Raw genomic sequence first — 21,612 nt, forward strand, 5'->3', positions numbered from 1 at the left:
CTCAAACAGACTAACATCTTTTCCACGACCACGAGATCTGTCTTTCGACATGGTTGTTTAATAAATGAGAAGCAACTCATTGCACCAGTTGGGGTTAAATAACTTGTTGCCAGCTGAAAGATAATCGCCCATGCAGTAATTATCCAATAGGAGGCTTATACCTATTTGCTTTGTTAAATCCAGGTGGTGACTTTTTTTTTTGGACAGGCAGTGTATATATAAAATTATACTTGTGTGTATTATATATATTGGCATCTACTGCCAGGCTCTGCCTGAGGAGGTAGAGATGGTGAGTTCACTAAAAGAGTTCAAGAGGGGCCTGGATGTATTTCTAGAGTGTAATAATATTACAAGCTATAGCTATGAGAGATGGGTTGTGGATCCCGGGAGTTATTCTGATTGCCTGATTGGAGTCGGAAAGGAATTTGTTTTCCCCTAAAGTGAGGAAAATTGGCTTCTACCTCACAGGTTTTGTTTTTTTTTGTCTTCCCCTGGATCAACTTACAGGATAACAGGCTGAACTGGATGGAGAGATGTCTTTTTTCAGCCTTATAAACTATGTTACTGTACCTATGTGCACTATATGTACTGTAGGTATATACTAATTCATTTGACTGGGCTCCTTGCCTGACGTTCTTTCTATAATACCCCCTTCTGCCCAGAAACACTAATGACATACCACTTAGTGCTCCCATAAAATCAAAATGTCCAATCTATCATTTATAGGAGGTACAAAGGGTATTATTACTTGGCACAGACAGAAAGGTGGGCATTTTTGCTGTGTGATGGGCACAAAAGGGTATTATGTCAGGTACAAGGAGGAGCACTGTTCCTGTCTGGGGTTTGAACAGGGCACCATTTCTGTGTGTAAGCACTGAAAATAAATTATTTCAGTGTGGACCACAAAATGGGGCTCTGTCCCATGGTGTGAATATATTATTTGGGCCTTGTATAGAGGTAAAATTGGTAATATTTGCCTTTTTACAGTGTTTAGTGTTACTTAATAGAATACGGTAGTAATATTATTCAGTCATTTATACCAACTGTGTGTTGGTAATATGTTGTCATGATGTGGCGTTATTAATTGGGCCTTGTATAGTAATTGTATATGGTAATATTGGTCTTTGTGTAGAGGATTTTTTTTTTCAGCAGCAGCAATATGCTAATATTATTCGGTTACTATGTGGTGGTAGTCATGGTGTGGCGGTATTATTTGCACCTTGTATAGTGGTATTATTAGTAACTTTGTTCTTTGTGTAGAACATTTTGTTCAGTAACATTAAAGGGTTTCTATCACTTCGTATGACATAATTAGCTGTCAGACACTAGCGATCCGCTAGTGTCTGCTCTGGCCAACCATCCTAATATAACAGCTTTTGGGGCAGCCGTTTTGCTAAAAAAAGAACTTTTATAAATATGCTAATGAGCCTCTAGGTGCTATGTGGGCGTCATTAGCACCTAGAGGCTCCGTCTACCTTCATAAACAGCCGCCGCCCAGCGCGTCCCTCCAGCCCGCCCATCTCCTGCTGAATGCGATCCTCCGTGTGACGCAGCGGACGAATTCTCGCGCATGCGCCGTGCGCGGCTGTATTCGGCGCATGCGCAGTGAATGTCTGACCGCTTCCCTGCTCAGACATCTCCACTGCGCCTGTTCCTTGGAGCACTATGACGTCATCGGCGCAGGCGCAGTGGAGATGTCTGAGCAGGGAAGCGGTCAGACATTCACTGCGCATGCGCCGAATACAGCCGTGCACGGCGCATGCGCGAGAATTCGTCCGCTGCGTCACACGGAGGATCGCATTCAGCAGGAGATGGGCGGGCTGGAGGGACGCGCTGGGCGGCGGCTGTTTATGAAGGTAGACGGAGCCTCTAGGTGCTAATGACGCCCACATAGCACCTAGAGGCTCATTAGCATATTTATAAAAGTTCTTTTTTTAGCAAAACGGCTGCCCCAAAAGCTGTTATATTAGGATGGTTGGCCAGAGCAGACACTAGCTGATCGCTAGTGTCTGACAGCTAATTATGTCATACAAAGTGATAGAAACCCTTTAAGGAGGTAAGATTTAATTACTGTAGGGTGGTAATATTTGATTCTGGTATAGTGGTATTATTTGATAACAATATTAAAACGGCTGTGTGTGGCGAAACATATACATTCTGACTTTTAAGACCCTAGAAATGCCTCTAGAAGTCCTAGAGATCAGCACTGCAGGTCTCTGAATACTGCCTTCTGAACTGACTGAATGTGACAATTGTTGGTATAGTATTTAAACATTTCGGGCACCACTTTTAATTTTGTTGTCTTGGCTGTGTGATTAGGGTCAGTATTTTATTGGAAAGTGAACCTTGAGCACAGTCTGAGGTCCAGAGCACTTTGGATCTCGTTAAGAAAATCTCTGTACTTTGCTCCATTCAGCTTTCTGTCTATGTTGACCAGTCTCCCGGCATTTGAAAAACATCCCCACAGCATGATGCTGCCACCACCATATACTGTAGGGATGGTATTAGGCAGGTAGATAAGCAGTGCCTGGTTTCCTCCAGACATGACGCTTAGAATTGAGGCCAAAAAGTTCTATCTATTGTTTCATCAGACCAGAGAATCTTGTTTTTCACAGTGTGAAAGTCTTTTAGGTGTTTTTTTATGCAAACTACAGGGGGAGCTTTCATGTGGCTTTTACTGAGGAGAGGATTCTTTCTGGGCACTCTGCCATGACCCAGAGTGGAGGAATGCTGCAGTAATGGTTGACCTTCTGGAGGTTTCTCCCATCTGGGCACAGGATCCTTGGAGCTCAGCCAGAGTGACTATTGGATTCTTGGCCTTTTCCACCCAATTACTTAGTTTGCTCTAGGTGAAGTCCTGGTTGTTCCACACTTTTTCCATTTAAGCATTATGTAGGCCACTGTGCTCTTGGGAACTTTCAGTGCGGCAGAAATGTTTTTGTACCCTTCTCTAGATCTGTGCTTCTACACAATCCTGTCTCTGAGCTCTACCGGCATTTTTTTCCTCCTTATGGCTTGGTTTATGCTCTGATACGCATTGTAGGCTGTAAGACCTAGACAGGGATGTGTTTTTCCAAATCATGTTCAATCAACTGAATTTACTTAAATTACAAAAGGTTGACTCCAATCAAAGTGTAGAGAGAGCAAAGAAAATGGGAGGCCCCCAGAGATAAGTTTCAAAGCGAAGGGTCTGAATACTTGTGTCCATGCAAAATTTTAGTTTTTCCTTCTTAATCAATTTGCAAAAATTACTAGAATTGTGTAGATTGATGGGGGAAAACTTGATTTTATTTAGCATTGTAAATTGCAATTTTATGCAAAATTTTTGCAATCAAAGACTAATAATTACATTACGGTTTGGAAAGAGAAAACTGCACGCAAAATACTTACTACTGGATCATACTCCCATAGCTGATTGCCTCTTAAATGGTGGCACTTAAGCATTATGACTGGGCCATTAAGCTTGGAGACATCTAAACATAAATCATCCGTTCGGATTTCTTTGCTAGCCGTGTAGGAAAACACCTTGGAAAAACAAATATGTAGCCAAGTTTACTAGACATCTTGAGGACAATCCATGTTAAAATAGTTGATAGTATGGTAATAATATAGTATATGGTTGGTAATATGGTAATAATATACACTGCTCAAAAAAATAAAGGGAACACTTAAACAACACAATGTAACTCCAAGTCAATCACACTTCTGTGAAATCAAACTGTCCACTTAGGAAGCAACACTGAGTGACAATCAATTTCACATGCTGTTGTGCAAATGGGATAGACAACAGGTGGAAATTATAGGGAATTAGCAAGACACCCCCAATAAAGGAATGGTTCTGCAGGTGGTGGCCACAGATCACTTCTCAGTTCCTATGCTTCCTGGCTGATGTTTTGGTCACTTTTGAATGCTGGCGGTGCTTTCACTCTAGTGGTAGCATGAGACGGAGTCTACAACCCACACAAGTGGCTCAGGTAGTGCAGCTTATCCAGGATGGCACATCAATGCGAGCTGTGGCAAGAAGGTTTGCTGTGTCTGTCAGCGTAGTGTCCAGAGCATGGAGGCGCTACCAGGAGACAGGCCAGTACATCAGGAGACGTCGAGGAGGCCGTAGGAGGGCAACAACCCAGCAGCAGGACCGCTACCTCCGCCTTTGTGCAAGGAGGAACAGGAGGAGCACTGCCAGAGCCCTGCAAAATGACCTCCAGCAGGCCACAAATGTGCATGTGTCTGCTCAAACGGTCAGAAACAGAATCCATGAGGGTGATATGAGGGCCCGACGTCCACAGGTGGGGGTTGTGCTTACAGCCCAACACCGTGCAGGACGTTTGGCATTTGCCAGAGAACACCAATATTGGCAAATTCGCCACTGGCGCCCTGTGCTCTTCACAGATGAAAGCAGGTTCACACTGAGCACATGTGACAGACGTGACAGAGTCTGGAGACGCCGTGGAGAACGTTCTGTTGCCTGCAACATCCTCCAGCATGACCGGTTTGGCATTGGGTCAGTAATGGTGTGGGTGGCATTTCTTTGGAGGGCCGCACAGCCCTCCATGTGCTCGCCAGAGGTAGCCTGACTGCCATTAGGTACCGAGATGAGATCCTCAGACCCCTTGTGAGACCATATGCTGGTGCGGTTGGCCCTGGGTTCCTCCTAATGCAAGACAATGCTAGACCTCATGTGGCTGGAGTGTGTCAGCAGTTCCTGCAAGACAAAGGCATTGATGCTATGGACTGGCCCGCCCGTTCCCCAGACCTGAATCCAATTGAGCACATCTGGAACATCATGTCTCGCTCGATCCACCAACACTGTCCAGGAGTTGGCAGATGCTTTAGTCCAGGTCTGGGAAGAGATCCCTCAGGAGACCGTCCGCCACCTCATCAGGAGCATGCACAGGCGTTGTAGGGAGGTCATTTTGAGGGTGACTCCAAATCCAGACCTCCATGGGTTGAAAAATTTGATTTCCATTTTTAAATTTTTGTGTGATTTTGTTGTCAGCACATTCAACTATGTAAAGAACCAAGTATTTCAGAAGAATATTTAATTAATTCTGATCTAGGATGTGTTATTTTTGTGTTCCCTTTATTTTTTTGAGCAGTGTAGAATATAATCAGTAGCAAAAATATAGTTAGGGTGCATTCACATGACTATATTTACAGTCCGTGTCTGATCCACATTTTTTACGGATCACACTTGGACCCAGGGTCGCAAAAAATGCAAATAATACCTGGTTTCCTCCCATTCCATGGCAGTTGAAAATACCAACTTTTTCATTCTCTTTCCTTGCCATGTTGTCCAAACACTGATTTGTTTCAACATTTCTGATCTGGGTAGAAAAGATCAGAGTAAGCAGACTAATATACAAACAGTTTACGATAATTCAACTATATGCAAAAGCCTAATAAGACTAGGAGACTGTATCTAACATTAAACAGTGCCAACACTTATGGTATGCAATCTACCTACTGCCAAAGCTTACTGGATCGACAGGAATGAGACAGCTGTGGCTCTGATGAGTGTGGTGTAATCTCTTAAAATGAATTTTTTTTGTTGAAGCACTATACACATATATTTAATTGACAGGGAAATCCATACACATTTCTCAGAGGGAAAAACGCAGACTATCTTTTGTAATCCTGGCCAATCCATTCAAGCATATATGTCATATATATGCTTGCATGGATTGGCCAGGATTACAAAAGATAGTCTGCGTTTTTCCCTCTGAGAAATGTGTATGGATTTGCCTTTCAATTGAATGAGACAAGGCCAAAGTAGCAAAAACAGCCAGACAGGAATGGTACTTTTGTAATGCTGGACAATCTCTGCAGACAACAACTTTTTCCCAGTCCTAGACGATGACTTAAATATGGACATCAAAATTGGGGCCTTCTACCTCAGGATCCTGTCTTTATGAGCAGCCAGTGTCTGCTGCTGGAAAAATCTCAGGCTCACAAAATAAGCTGTCTGCTGTAGCTTTCGAAACCTGAATCAGTGGCTCCCATAATTAAAGAGTTGCACTTGATGAGAAAACCCCTTAGGTAGCGAGAAGGACTATTTTATTATCAAGCGCTCCCCATTAATGACAGAAATGAAGCATAACGATAAGCATTTCTCCTAAGAACAAGGAGAAAATATACAAAGGCAGTGACGGAGAATGAACGTTTAGCTAATATTAGTTGTTTAGACAAAGTATATTTGTTTACTTCAAAATCCATTTTGAAATAGCAGAGAGTGAGATTTTTTTCCAACACCTACTATATAGGAATTTTTAAGATTCTTTAACACAAAAGGGATTTTGTGTATAGAGCTGAGGACATGGGTTGCTAGATGGCCGCTAGCACATCCGCAATACCCAGTCCCCATAGCTCTGGGTGCTTTTATTGGGCAAAAAAAAAAAACAATTTGATACATATGCAAATTAACCTGGGATGAGTCCTGTCCCTGAGATGAGTCCAGCGTGAAGGAGCCCAGCACCACCCCGCATACTCTGAATCTCCTCCTTGCTCCCCGACGTCAGAAAGCTAGAGCGCCGTAATCTCGCAATGAGAGAGCTAGCGTATGCGCAGTTCGTTCCCTGAGGCTGATGCCAGCACAGGGAAGGAACACTATGACGACACTGCGCATGCTCCAGCTCGCGAGATTACGGCGCTCTAGCTTTCTGACGTTAGGGAGCAAGGAGGAGATTCTGAGGATGCGGGGGGGGGGGCTGGGCTCCTTCATATTGGACTCATCTCAGGTTAATTTGCATATGTATCAAATGTTTTTTTTTTTAGACAATAAAAGCACAGAGAGCTATGGGGACTGGGTATTGCGGATACGCTAGCGGCCATCTAGCAACCCATGTCCTCAGCTCTATAGACAAAATCCCGGTGACAGGTTCCCTTTAAAGATACAGCCCAATTTTTTTTTCTTATTTATGCATTTTAACCAGTTGCCGCAACTGTAACGCCGAAAGGCGTCATCGCGGCGGCTCCCTCAGGCTACGCTAACGCCGATTGGCGTCATCTCGCGTGAGCCGAGATTTCCTGTGAACGCGCGCACACAGGCGCGCGCGCTCACAGGAACGGAAGGTAAGAGAGTTGATCTCCAGCCTGCCAGCGGCGATCGTTCGCTGGCAGGCTGGAGATGTGATTTTTTTTAACCCCTAACAGGTATATTAGACGCTGTTTTGATAACAGCGTCTAATATACCTGCTACCTGGTCCTCTGGTGGTCCTCTTTGTTTGGATCGACCACCAGAGGACACAGGTAGCTCAGTAAAGTAGCACCAAGCACCACTACACTACACTACACCCCCCCCCGTCACTTATTAACCCCTGATCACCCCATATAGACTCCCTGATCACCCCCCTGTCATTGATTACCCCCCTGTCATTGATCACACCCCTGTAAAGCTCCATTCAGATGTCCGCATGATTTTTACGGATCCACTGATAGATGGATCGGATCCGCAAAACGCATACGGACGTCTGAATAGAGCCTTACAGGGGCGTGATCAATGACTGTGGTGATCACCCCATATAGACTCCCTGATCACCCCCCTGTCATTGATTACCCCCCTGTCTTTGATCACCCCCCTGTAAAGCTCCATTCAGACGTCCGCATGATTTTTACGGATCCACTGATAGATGGATCGGATCCGCAAAACGCATACGGACGTCTGAATAGAGCCTTACAGGGGCGTGATCAATGACTGTGGTGATCACCCCATATAGACTCCCTGATCACCCCCCTGTCATTGATTACCCCCCTGTCTTTGATCACCCCCCTGTAAAGCTCCATTCAGACGTCCGCATGATTTTTACGGATCCACTGATAGATGGATCGGATCCGCAAAACGCATACGGACGTCTGAATAGAGCCTTACAGGGGCGTGATCAATGACTGTGGTGATCACCCCATATAGACTCCCTTATCACCCCCCTGTCATTGATTACCCCCCTGTCTTTGATCACCCCCCTGTAAAGCTCCATTCAGACGTCCGCATGATTTTTACGGATCCACTGATAGATGGATCGGATCCGCAAAACACATACGGACATCTGAATGGAGCCTTATAGGGGGGTGATCAATGATAGGGGGGTGATCAATGACAGGGGGGTGATCACCCCATATAGACTCTCTGATCACCCCCCTGTCATTGATCACCCCCCTGTAAGGCTCCAGTCAGACATTTTTTTGGCCCAAGTTAGCGTAAATTATTATTTTTTTTTCTTATTTTTTCTCATATTCCACTAACTTGTGTCAAAAAATAAAATCTCACATGAACTCACCATACCCCTCACGGAATCCAAATGCGTAAAATTTTTTAGACATTTATATTCCAGACTTTTTCTCACGCTTTAGGGCCCCTAGAATGCCAGGGCAGTAAAAATACCCCACATGTGACACCATTTCGGAAAGAAGACACCCCAAGGTATTCCGTGAGGGGCATATTGAGTCCATGAAAGATTGAAATTTTTGTCCCAAGTTAGCGGAAAGGGAGACTTTGTGAGAAAAAAAATAAAAATAAATCAATTTCCGCTAACTTGTGCCAAAAATAAAAAATTTCTATGAACTCGCCATGCCCCTCATTGAATACCTTGGGGTGTCTTCTTTCCAAAATGGCGTCACATGTGGGGTATTTATACTGCCCTGGCATTTTAGGGGCCCTAAAGCGTGAGAAGAAGTCTGGGATCCAAATGTCTAAAAATGCCCTCATAAAAGGAATGTGGGCCCCTTTGCGCATCTAGGCTGCAAAAAAGTGTCAAACATCTGGTATCGCCGTACTCAGCAGAAGTTGGGCAATGTGTTTTGGGGTGTCATTTTACATATACCCATGCTGGGTGAGATAAATATCTTGGTCAAATGCCAACTTTGTATAAAAAAATGGGAAAAGTTGTCTTTTGCCGAGATATTTCTCTCACCCAGCATGAGTATATGTAAAAAGACACCCCAAAACACATTGCCCAACTTCTCCTGGATACGGCGATACCACGTGTGACACTTTTTTGCAGCCTAGGTGGGCAAAGGGGCCCACATTCCAAAGAGCACCTTTAGGATTTCACAGGTCATTTACCTACTTACCACACATTAGGGCCCCTAGAATGCCAGGGCAGTATAACTACCCCACAAGTGACCCCATTTTGGAAAGAAGACACCCCAAGGTATTCCGTGAGGGGCATGGCGAGTTCCTAGAATTTTTTATTTTTTGTCACAAGTTAGCGGAATATGATGATTATTTTTTTTTTCTTACAAAGTCTCATATTCCACTAACTTGTGACAAAAAATAAAAACTTCCATGAACTCACGAAATACCTTGGGGTGTCTTCTTTCCAAAATGGGGTCACTTGTGGGGTAGTTATACTGCCCTGGCATTTTAGGGGCCCGAATGCGTGAGAAGTGGTTTGAAATCAAAATCTGTAAAAAATGGCCGGTGAAATCCGAAAGGTGCACTTTGCGCATCTAGGCTGCAAAAAAGTGTCACACCTCTGGTATCACCGTACTCAGGAGAAGTTGGGCAATGTGTTTTGGGGTGTCTTTTTACATATACCCATGCTGGGTGAGAGAAATATCTTGGCAAAAGACAACTTTTCCCATTTTTTTATACAAAGTTGGCATTTGACCGAGATATTTATCTCACCCAGCATGGGTATATGTAAAATGACACCCCAAAACACATTGCCCAACTTCTCCTGAGTACGGCAATACCAGATGTGTGACAATTTTTTGCAGCCTAGGTGGGCAAAGGGGCCCACATTCCAAAGAGCACCTTTCGGATTTCACTGGCCATTTTTTACAGATTTTGATTTCAAACTACTTCTCACGCATTCGGGCCCCTAAAATGCCAGGGCAGTATAACTACCCCACAAGTGACCCCATTTTGGAAAGAAGACACCCCCAGGTATTTCGTGATGGGCATAGTGAGTTCATGGAAGTTTTTATTTTTTGTCACAAGTTAGTGGAATATGAGACTGTAACTCCACTAACTTGTGACAAAAAATAAAAAGTTCTATGAACTCACTATGCCCATCAGCGAATACCTTAGGGTGTCTACTTTCCGAAATGGGGTCATTTGTGGGTTTTTTCTACTGTCTGGCCATTGTAGAACCTCAGGAAACATGACAGGTGCTCAGAAAGTCAGAGCTGCTTCAAAAAGCGGAAATTCACATTTTTGTACCATAGTTTGTAAACGCTATAACTTTTACCCAAACCATTTTTTTTTTTTACCCAAACATTTTTTTTTTATCAAAGACATGTAGAACAATAAATTTAGAGAAAAATTTATATATGGATGTCGTTTTTTTTGCAAAATTTTACAACTGAAAGTAAAAAATGTCCTTTGTTTGCAAAAAAATCGTTAAATTTCGATTAATAACAAAAAAAGTTAAAATGTCAGCAGCAATGAAATACCACCAAATGAAAGCTCTATTAGTGAGAAGAAAAGGAGGTAAAATTCATTTGGGTGGTAAGTTGCATGACCGAGCAATAAACGGTTAAAGTAGTGTAGGTCAGAAGTGTAAAAAGTGGCCTGGTCATTAAGGGTGTTTAAGCTAGGGGGGCTGAGGTGGTTAAGGTCAGTCGTCGTTTCACCCACATACAGCAGGTTACACGGGCAAGAGAACACATAAATGACATACCTTGAGTTGCATGTAAGGTGAAACAGAATGTTGTGAGGTACACCTGTGCTGGGATGCACAAATGTTTTCCCTTTTCGAACGTATCTACAATTGACACACCCCAGGCAAGGAAAACACCCCAAGCCGGGTTGTGTCAAAGTAGTCTGTCTAGAGGACCCCTTCGGACCTATGTCGGCTCTAACCAACTGGTCCCGTAAATTTCTTGAGCGCCGATAGGAGAAAAGTGGTGGACATTGGAACTCCGGGATACCCTTAAAACAAGAGCCCAGGAGGTCCCAGTGTCTCCTAAGTACCCTGTTAATCTGAGGGCTGAGTTCACTGTATATAGACACAAATGGAATCCTGTCAGTTTTCTGAGTAGTTTTACGCTGTGACAGTAATTCACCCCGGTTTAACCCGCGAACCCTGTCCATGTGCTCATTCAATAGTCGTTTCGGTTATCCCGTTACGAAACCTTTTGGCCATGGATTCAAGGGTCGCGTTGGACACGTGTTCGTCGGACACAATACGTTTCACCCTAAGAAACTGGGAGAACGGCAATGACTCAACCATTCTCCTAGGGTGAGAACTGTTATAACACATAAAGGTATTGGTGCCGGTGGGCTTGACATATAACTCTGTGTGTAACACACCCCCACTGAGTGTGACCTTGGTGTCCAAAAATTGAATGTCAGTTTTCGAATGGACGAGAGTGAATTGTAGACTGGAGTCATGGCTGTTCAAAAAGCCATGGAAGTCAATCAACTCCTCCTCACTACCAGTCCATATGAGGAAGATGTCGTCAATGTATCGCCACCACCTCAGCACATGTCTGAAGTGGTGGGATAGAAAGACGACATCTTCCTCAAAACCCTGCATAAAAATATTTGCGTATGTGGGGGCCACGTGGGACCCCATGGCCACACCACGCAACTGCAAATAAAATGCATCTTGAAAAAGGAAATAATTGTGACGAAGAACAATGTTAAGTAAAGTGATGATGAACTCAGAAGCATGAGGGGTATATGATGATGTCAGTAACATTTTCTTAACTGCCTGGATACCACTTTCATGTACTATGGATGTGTACAGTGAAGTTACATCAAATGATGCTAGTGTCAAGGAGGACTCATGCGACACATCAGTGTCCCGTAATTTAACGAGAAAATCTGATGTATCTTGTATGTAGGAGGACCCCCCAATGGAAAACTCCCGCAATATTTTGTCAAGAAAGATGGCTATGTTACTGGAGATGGAATCCGACCCCGAGACGATGGGACGTCCCGGGGGATCGATGAGGGTCTTGTGAATCTTGGGCAGCACATAAAATCACCGGAGTGACCGGATGTGCCACCTCAAGAAATTCACACAGACCCCCATCGATAATACCAGCAACCACAGCATCTCTCAAGCAACTGCGTATGGTAGCAGCTATTTTGAATCTAGGGTCAGAATCCAAGACTCTGTACACCTGTGGATCCCCTTGACGTATTTGTGGGTATCCATAACTACGACCGCCTCACCCTTGTCTGCTGGTTTCAGAACAAGGGTGGGGTCATATCTAAGTGCGTCAAGGGCCTCGATCTCAGCGCTAGTCAGATTGGGGCGCCTGAACTTCAAATCTCAGACAGCCCCCGTCGGACAGCACTGATATAAGCTTCTACCGCAGGTTCATTGATATTAGGTGAAAAATTGCTCCTCTGAAATAAATTGAGAGAGCCCAGAGTGAACTCACTGGTCTGGGGTCTCTCAACACCAATCCTGTTATGGAACCAAATTTTCAATTTAATGCGGCGGAAAAACGAAAATAAACTGGACTCCAATTCGAACCAGTTCACAGTGGAACTGGGACAAAATGAAAAACGTTTTGATAGGACACTCACTTGTATGGGGGTCAAGTCCTGGGAAGACAGATTGACAACGGTCACTTTTTCTTCCCCACATTGGTTTTGGATGTCGCAGGCCGAGCCTTGTTGCTGCGTAGCCTGCCTGTGCCCTCTGTGTCCGCGACCGCCTCTTCTGATACCTCGCCGTGTCTCTCTGGTGGTCTGTGGGACCTTGTCTAAAAAAGAAGCCTGTTCACCATTGGAAGATGACTGTGTTATCTTCCTTCTCTTTCTGACGTCCCTCTGTTGTGTGTTGTACTGTCTCTCTGACTGCCAATTGTAGATATTGCCCTTTTTATAATCTTCGGTGTCTCTACACCACTTGATTCTTTTATTCTCCTCGGAATCGGCTTGAAACAGCTTCATTTGTATAGATATAGACATATCTATACAAATGAAGCTGTTTCAAGCGGATTCCGAGGAGAATAAAAGAATCAAGTGGTGTAGAGACACCGAAGATTATAAAAAGGGCAATATCTACAATTGGCAGTCAGAGAGACAGTACAACACACAACAGAGGGACGTCAGAAAGAGAAGGAAGATAACACAGTCATCTTCCAATGGTGAACAGGCTTCTTTTTTAGACAAGGCCCCACAGATACCAAAGAGACGCGGCGAGGTATCAGAAGAGGCGGTCGCGGACACAGAGGGCACAGGCAGGCTACGCAGCAACAAGGCTCGGCCTGCGACATCCAAAACCAATGTGGGGAAGAAAAAGTGACCGTTGTCAATCTGTCTTCCCAGGACTTGACCCCCATACAAGTGAGTGTCCTATCAAAAGGTTTTTCATTCTGTCCCAGTTCCACTGTGAACTGGTTCGAATTGGAGTCCAGTTTATTTTCGTTTTTCCGCCGCATTAAATTGAAAATTTGGTTCCATAACAGGATTAGTGTTGAGAGACCCCAGACCAGTGAGTTCACTCTGGGCTCTCTCAATTTATTTCAGAGGAGCAATTTTTCACCTAATATCAATGAACCTGCGGTAGAAGCTTATATCAGTGCTGTCCGACGGGGGCTGTCTGAGCTCCGGTCTTCCGTTCAGGGAGATTTGAAGTTCAGGCGCCCCAATCTGACTAGCGCTGAGATCGAGGCCCTTGACGCACTTAGATCCGACCCCACCCTTGTTCTGAAACCAGCAGGCAAGGGTGGGGCGGTCGTAGTTATAAATACCCACAAATACGTCAAGGAGATCATGCGGCAATTAGGGGATCCACAGGTGTACAGAGTCTTGGATTCTGACCCTAGATTCAAAATAGCTGCTACCATACGCAGTTGCTTGAGAGATGCTGTGGTTTCTGGTATTATCGATGGGGGTCTGTGTGAATTTCTTGAGGTGGCACATCCGGTCACTCCGGTGATTTATGTGCTGCCCAAGATTCACAAGACCCTCATCGAACCCCCGGGACGTCCCATCGTCTCGGGGTCGGATTCCATCTCCAGTAACATAGCCATCTTTCTTGACAAAATATTGCGGGAGTTTTCCATTGGGGGGTCCTCCTACATACAAGATACATCAGATTTTCTCGTTAAATTACGGGACACTGATGTGTCGCATGAGTCCTCCTTGACACTAGCATCATTTGATGTAACTTCACTGTACACATCCATAGTACATGAAAGTGGTATCCAGGCAGTTAAGAAAATGTTACTGACATCATCATATACCCCTCATGCTTCTGAGTTCATCATCACTTTACTTAACATTGTTCTTCGTCACAATTATTTCCTTTTTCAAGATGCATTTTATTTGCAGTTGCGTGGTGTGGCCATGGGGTCCCACGTGGCCCCCACGTACGCAAATATTTTTATGCGGGGTTTTGAGGAAGATGTCGTCTTTCTATCCCACCACTTCAGACATGTGCTGAGGTGGTGGCGATACATTGATGACATCTTCCTCATATGGACTGGTAGTGAGGAGGAGTTGATTGACTTCCATGGCTTTTTGAACAGCCATGACTCCAGTCTACAATTCACTCTCGTCCATTCGAAAACTGACATTCAATTTTTAGACACCAAGGTCACAGGGGGTGTGTTACACACAGAGTTATATGTCAAGCCCACCGACACCAATACCTTTCTGTGTTATAACAGTTCTCACCCTAGGAGAATGGTTGAGTCATTGCCGTTCTCCCAGTTTCTTAGGGTGAAACGTATTGTGTCCGACGAACACGTGTCCAACGCGACCCTTGAATGCATGGCCAATAGGTTTCGTAACAGGGGATACCCGAAACGACTATTGAATGAGCACATGGACAGGGTTTGCGGGTTAAACCGGGGTGAATTACTGTCACAGCGTAAAACTAAGAAAACTGGCAGGATTCCTTTTGTGTCTATATACAGTGAACTCAGCCCTCAGATTAACAGGGTACTTAGGAGACACTGGGACCTCCCGGGCTCTTGTTTTAAGGGTATCCCGGAGTTCCAATGTCCACCACTTTTCTCCTATCGGCGCTCAAGAAATTTACGGGACCAGTTGGCAGTTGGTTAGAGCCGACATAGGTCCGAAGGGGTCCTCTAGACAGACTACTTTGACACAACCCGGCTTGGGGTGTTTTCCTTGCCTGGGGTGTGTCAATTGTAGATACATTCGAAAAGGGAAAACATTTGTGCATCCCAGCACAGGTGTACCTCACGACATTCTGTTTCACCTTACATGCAACTCAAGCTATGTCATTTATGTGTTATCTTGCCCGTGTAACCTGCTGTATGTGGGTGAAACGACGACTGACCTTAAGACCTGGTTGAACAACCACCGTCTGAGTATTCGGAAGAAACGTTTGGATCTACCGGTATCCAAGCATTTCTCTGAGGCCAGACACAAAGAGAGTGATCTGAAGTGCTGGATTCTCGATCACATACCCCAGCCCAGACATGGGGGTGATAGGTCTAAGATGCTTAAACGCAGGGAACTAAGCTGGATCCACAGGCTGGACAGCTTAAAACCAAAAGGATTAAACATTGAATTCAATTTTGGTGATGTGGTATGAGGGGTGGCTTGCGTCCACTGATCGTCGGGTTAATGTTCTGTGTCTTGTGTATACACTATGAGATTATTATCTATTTCAAGATTTTTTTTAAAATATATACTCCTATATTTCTCTTTTTAATTCTCAGATTACTTTTCTACACTTCACTCACACTCAGCACTTTCTGGACAGGAGCAAGTGGATCAAATGGACGCAGCATCATATGCAGGAGCTTTATTCCTATGGGCTATGTGTTTTGTGACATCATTATTCTCTTATTGTTTTTTTATTTGCAAATTTTTTATTGCCGGACCCGGCGAACACCCTGGGACCTATATATATATTCCGTTATATTAGCCTTTGGTGGTGCTGCCCAGATTTTCCATTTTGGCTGGTTGGATTTGCCCCCTGTGGCATCTGTATACCTGTAAGAGGAGAGCCCTCTTGAGTATGGTTGCGATATGACACCCTTGTTATATACCTGTTTTCACACTGCGGTTTTCCGTGCGTGTCATGGGTTGACACTTGGGTATAGTATGTGGACACACTAGTCTACCAGGTTGTCCCTACTTGTCTTGATCGCTATACTCTAGTTTCACACAGGTTCGATGCTTATACATACAGTTACATGGGTACAGGGCATTCCTCCAGTATCCAAGATGGTGCTTTGTAAATAAGATCGACACTGGGCATGCGCTTTAATACATTGAGGCTGTATTGAAGGGCGTCTTGATGGCGTAATGATGCTGGCAAGCTCTGATGATGCTGTAAGTCCCTGATGGGTGTAACGCCGCGCCTGGGCACTGGGGCGTACACAACGCCGAACAGCCGCATGGAATACGTCTCCAGCTGATGTCTGGTATGTCCACACGATTGTCTCCCTGTTCCGCCCTCTGTTCACACATGGTACCGGACACACGCATCGATTAGCCCTATGTGCCCGATCGATGGGTCTGTCCCTATATCCACATGAAATATGGAATATGTAACGCACTTGTAATATGCAATTATAGGACATGCATGTTCCCTCTTTTTGCATTATTATTTATTGTTCTGTTTTGTTCATTTTCACCTGTCATTGCTGCACTGACATTTTTTGTGAACACACCCAGTGTGGGATGTGTCTTTAAGATTTGTTCACATTTCTTTGGTATCTTTGTAAAAACACACCCAGAGTGGGGTGTGTCTTTATGATTTGTTCACTAATTGATTCACCTATAAAATTGTTCTCATTCACATTGTATCTCTGCTTGAAAAAGGCTCATTTAGAGCCGAAACGTTGCACCAGATGGTTGAAAAAAGGAATCACACATTTTTTTCATCTGACTGGAGTGCCGTCCATTTTCTGGATTTATATTTATATATATATATATACACTGCTCAAAATAATAAAGGGAACACAAAAATAACACATCCTAGATCTGAATTAATTAAATATTTTTCTGAAATACTTTGTTTTTTACATAGTTGAATGTGCTGACAACAAAATCACACAAAAATTAAAAAATGGAAATCAAATTTTTTAACCCATGGAGGTCTGGATTTGGAGTCACACTCAAAATTAAAGTGGAAAAACACACTACAGGCTGATCCAACTTTGATGTAATGTCCTTAAAACAAGTCAAAATGAGGCTCAGTAGTGTGTGTGGCCTCCACGTGCCTGTATGACCTCCCTACAACGCCTGTGCATGCTCCTGATGAGGTGGCGGACGGTCTCCTGAGGGATCTCCTCCCAGACCTGGACTAAATCATCTGCCAACTCCTGGACAGTCTGTGGTGCAACGTGACGTTGGTGGATAGAGCGAGACATAATGTCCCAGATGTGCTCAATTGGATTTAGGTCTGGGGAACATGCGGGCCAGTCCATAGCATCAATGCCTTCGTCTTGCAGGAACTGCTGACACACTCCAGCCACATGAGGTCTAGCATTGTCTTGCATTAGGAGGAACCCAGGGCCAACCGCACCAGCATATGGTCTCACGAGGGGTCTGAGGATCTCATCTCGGTGCCTAATGGCAGTCAGGCTACCTCTGGCGAGCACATGGAGGGCTGTGCGGCCCTCCAAAGAAATGCCACCCTACACCATTACTGACCCAATGCCAAACCGGTCATGCTGGAGGATGTTGCAGGCAGCAGAACGTTCTCCACGGCGTCTCCAGACGCACAGGGCGCCAGTGGCGAATTTGCCAATCTTGGTGTTCTCTGGCAAATGCCAAACGTCCTGCACGGTGTTGGGCTGTAAGCGCAACCCCCACCTGTGGACGTCGGGCCCTCATATCAACCTCATGGAGTCTGTTTCTGACCGTTTGAGCAGACACATGCACATTTGTGGCCTGCTGTAAGGTCATTTTGCAGGGCTCTGGCAGTGTTCCTCCTGTTCCTCCTTGCACAAAGGCGGAGGTGGCGGTCCTGCAGCTGGGTTGTTGCCCTCCTACGGCCTCCTCTACGTCTCCTGATGTACTGGCCTGTCTCCTGGTAGCGCCTCCATGCTCTGGACACTACGCTGACAGACACAGCAAACCTTCTTGCCACAGCTCGCATTGATGTGCCATCCTGGATAAGCTGCACTACCTGAACCACTTGTGTGGGTTATAGACTCCGTCTCATGCTACCACTAGAGTGAAAGCACCGCCAGCATTCAAAAGTGACCAAAATATCAGCCAGGAAGCATAGGAACTGAGAAGTGGTCTGTGGTTACCACTCCAGAACCACTCCTTTATTGGGGGTGTCTTGCTAATTGCCTATAATTTCCACCTGTTGTCTATCCCATTTGCACAACAGCATGTGAAATTGATTGTCACTCAGTGTTGCTTCCTAAGTGGACAGTTTGATTTCACAGAAGTGTGATTGACTTGGAGTTACATTGTGTTGTTTAAGTGTTCCCTTTATTTTTTTTAGCAGTGTGTATATATATATATATATATATATATATATATATATATATTTGTGGTCAGGGCGCCGGTCCCTGGACGTAGGAGCTAGCGCCAACATCTGGCTTGGAAATGCCGGAAGCCTGTAACGAGGATAGGCCTAAAAGGGGGCCTATCCTTAAGGAAGAGCTAAGAAAAAGGGAAGGGAGGGTGGGGGTAACTGGCTGCACGTCCCGTCCCTTGCACTCCGTGGGTCTTATAGCCAAGGGGGCGGGGCCTATGCCCCTCCCACAAATACAGGCTGCACGGCAGCCTTAACTACTTGTGGTCAGGGCGCCGGTCCCTGGACGTAGGAGCTAGCGCCAACATCTGGCTTGGAAATGCCGGAAGCCTGTAACGAGGATAGGCCTAAAAGGGGCCAAAAAGGAGACAAACATACGGACAGATTCTTTATTGCACTGTTACAGGGCAAGAGAACAGAAAGCCTCACGGATCTCTGATTGAGGGTTAGGAATGTATCTAGAAAAACATGACGACCTCCAGCGCCCCATGCTCCTGATGACATGAGGAGGTATCTGGTGCCTTGATGCCGCAGAGGCTGCCCCAATACGAAAAGAGTGTCCCGAGATGCTCTTTGGGTCTTGACCTAACCCCGCCACCAATGACCGCACATGTGACATGAACTGGGGCGTGGACAATGGCCCCCCTTTGAAAGGGAGTAGGGGACTATCAGCTGCTGCCGCCTGCAGAGCCACCGCCAACTGCCGCAGCACCTTGACCGGGCACCAGTCGTTGTGCGAGGGGTAGAAGGAAACCAAGGTTGGAGGTCCTGTCTGAGCGGTCTTGGTAGATGGAATGCTCAGAACAAACTGGTCTTGATGCCAGGTCAAGTGCTGCTTCTGGAGATGACGACCGCTGCGGACGGAGGTGGTGAATTCCCCTGGACGAAGGAACCCGTAAAACCCCAGGTAAAGGGCGGCCTTAATGATTGTGCTAATGAAGGGCCCAAAAGGATCACCATCCAGAGCCAAGGACAATAGCCTAAATAAGGAGCCGGTCATTGGTTGCCGGACCACCGGCCTGCTTGCACCGGCTTTCTCAATGCCCCGGAGTGTGGCCTTGATTGCCTGTGAAGTTAAGAAAGAGATCCGGGCCGGATTGTCCAACGTGAATTGATGTTGCACCCCTGCTAAATACAGGCGGATGGTATTGTGAGCGAGCCCGAGGTTGGCATGACAATGCGCGATGAAGGCCATGATGAACGACACGTCATCCACGTCGCCCTGTTGATGACTCTCGGTGAATTTCTTAAACAGATTCCAGCCCGTCCGATAGTTCCTGACTGTATTCTCAGACAGGCTCTGGTGCAACAGGTCCTTTGCCTTGGTGATTAAAGATGCCAGTCCCACAGCAGGTCGCTGTACGCCGGAACGTCTGCCCCCGTTGCGTCCGCGAGCGGCATGTTCTGAAAGAAGACATCGACGTTAAACCTGGACAGCGCATCAGCAGCCGTATTCTTGGAACCCTGTATGTGGGAGCACTCAATGCAGAAATTGTGTACCATGGATAACCACACCAGCCTACGCATAAGAGCCATGATTTTTGGGGATTTAGCTCTGCCATTGCGGATGATGTCGACCAAGTCCTGACTATCAGTAATGAATAATACCCTTGAGTTAGACCAAACGTGGCCCCATACATGGGCCGCTGCCACCACTGGATACAACTCCAAGAAGGGAGAAGACCTGAGGGCCTGCCCGTCCAGCATAATCTGAGACGGCCAGGCACCGGCCAGCCAGTGGTTGCAAAATATGGCTGCAAAGCCCTTGGATGCGGCCGCGTCGGAATAGACCGTGGGAGAGGATGAGTCCCGGGGGGGAATAAACAACCTGACGCCATTCCAAGAGGACATGAACGTGCTCCACATGGACAGGTCCGCCATGGCCTGTTGGTCTAGACGAATGATACTGTCTTGTTCCGGGGCTGATGGCAGGAGCAACAAGAGCCGAGACACGAAGGTGCGCCCCTGGAGCATGACCCTCATGGCGAAATTCAGCCGGCCCAGCAAGGATTGGAGACTCGTTCTGGTCAGGAAGCAGGATTTGGCAGCCTCCTGGATGGCTAACCGGATCTGCTGTAACTTCTCCTCCGGGAGCCTTGCTTCCAACTTCACAGAATCCAGAATGACCCCTAGGAAGGTGATCGTTGAGGAAGGACCGACCGTCTTCCCCGTGGCGACAGGAACCTGGAGCGCCGAGAACAACTCCAGCAGAGAGGATAAACCGGAGGGCTGACTGGAGGGGTGCTCCACCAGCAGGAAATCATCCAGGTAGTGGATACACATAGGAGCCTGCCCATGTTCGACCAGAATCCAATGCAGGGCCTGGGCCAGCTGGTCAAACAGCCATGGGCTGCTTTTAGAGCCAAACGTAAGACGATTGGCAAAGTAATATCTTCCTGCCCATTTGATGCCATAATATTGCCACAGTTGCGGGAGGATTGGGAACAATTTAAAGGCATCGGCAATATCAGTTTTAGACAACCAGGCCCCCCTGCCTGCCTTGAGAATGAACTGAATGGCCTCATCGATAGAGGAGTACTTCATGCTGAACTCTTCTGATGGTATGAGCGAGTTAATACTAGGAATGTGTGAGGAATGAGGAGCCGAGAGATCATAGATCAGCCTTTTTTTATTTGAGCCTCTCTTTGACACCACACCAATTGGGTTGACCCTCCAAACTTCAAAAGGAATCGAGTCAAAAGGGCCGATGATGAAGCCTTTTTCCAATTCCGAGGATAATACTGCTTGCACCGCCTCAGGATCTTGTCTGGCCGAGAGGAGGTTCTCACACTCCCAATTCGAATGTGGCAGGGCCACCAATCCTGTGTGGAACCCTAGTGACAGGCCAGTGACCAAGTGTTGCACGAACTGCCGGTCGACATGACTTTCCAGGAGTGCCTCCAGGAGATCCACGTTGACGTCGGTCAGTCATGCTTGTTTGGCAGATTTTTTGGGACAGGAGGACCTGGGATGTGCCCGAAAGCAGACCGTGCACACATGAAGGGCCCTGCACCCGCTGAACATGCAGTGACCGAAGTTGAAGTTATTGCATATCTGGCTTTTGCCCAGATACACAATAGGCCTGCCAAACTTGTCCATGAGGGCCGGGCCCCTGGGGACACCCGATGTACCTGGAAGGGCTCTGTCCGGACGGGCAGACGCCTCGTTGGGGCACCATTCCGTGGCATGGAAAATGGACTGGCATGAGCCACAAGTGGGGGCTCGGAGACCA

General features: G+C 46.1%; 1 protein-coding gene across 1 annotated transcript in view; it reads right to left on the reverse strand.

Annotated features, from left to right (window-relative positions):
• Nucleotides 1–21,612, reverse strand: part of GALNT1 (polypeptide N-acetylgalactosaminyltransferase 1) — a 616,072-nt gene that overhangs the window by 74,276 nt on the left and 520,184 nt on the right. Inside the window, exons 10-11 of the mRNA XM_040431282.1 lie at nucleotides 5,229–5,327; nucleotides 3,391–3,525 (exon numbers count right to left, since the gene is read on the reverse strand). Of these exons, the coding sequence (XP_040287216.1) occupies nucleotides 3,391–3,525; nucleotides 5,229–5,327 (234 nt within the window). The remainder of the gene's footprint in view (nucleotides 1–3,390; nucleotides 3,526–5,228; nucleotides 5,328–21,612) is intronic.

The sequence above is a fragment of the Bufo bufo genome, chromosome 5 (assembly GCF_905171765.1).
Source record: "Bufo bufo chromosome 5, aBufBuf1.1, whole genome shotgun sequence".
NCBI lineage: Eukaryota > Metazoa > Chordata > Amphibia > Anura > Bufonidae > Bufo > Bufo bufo.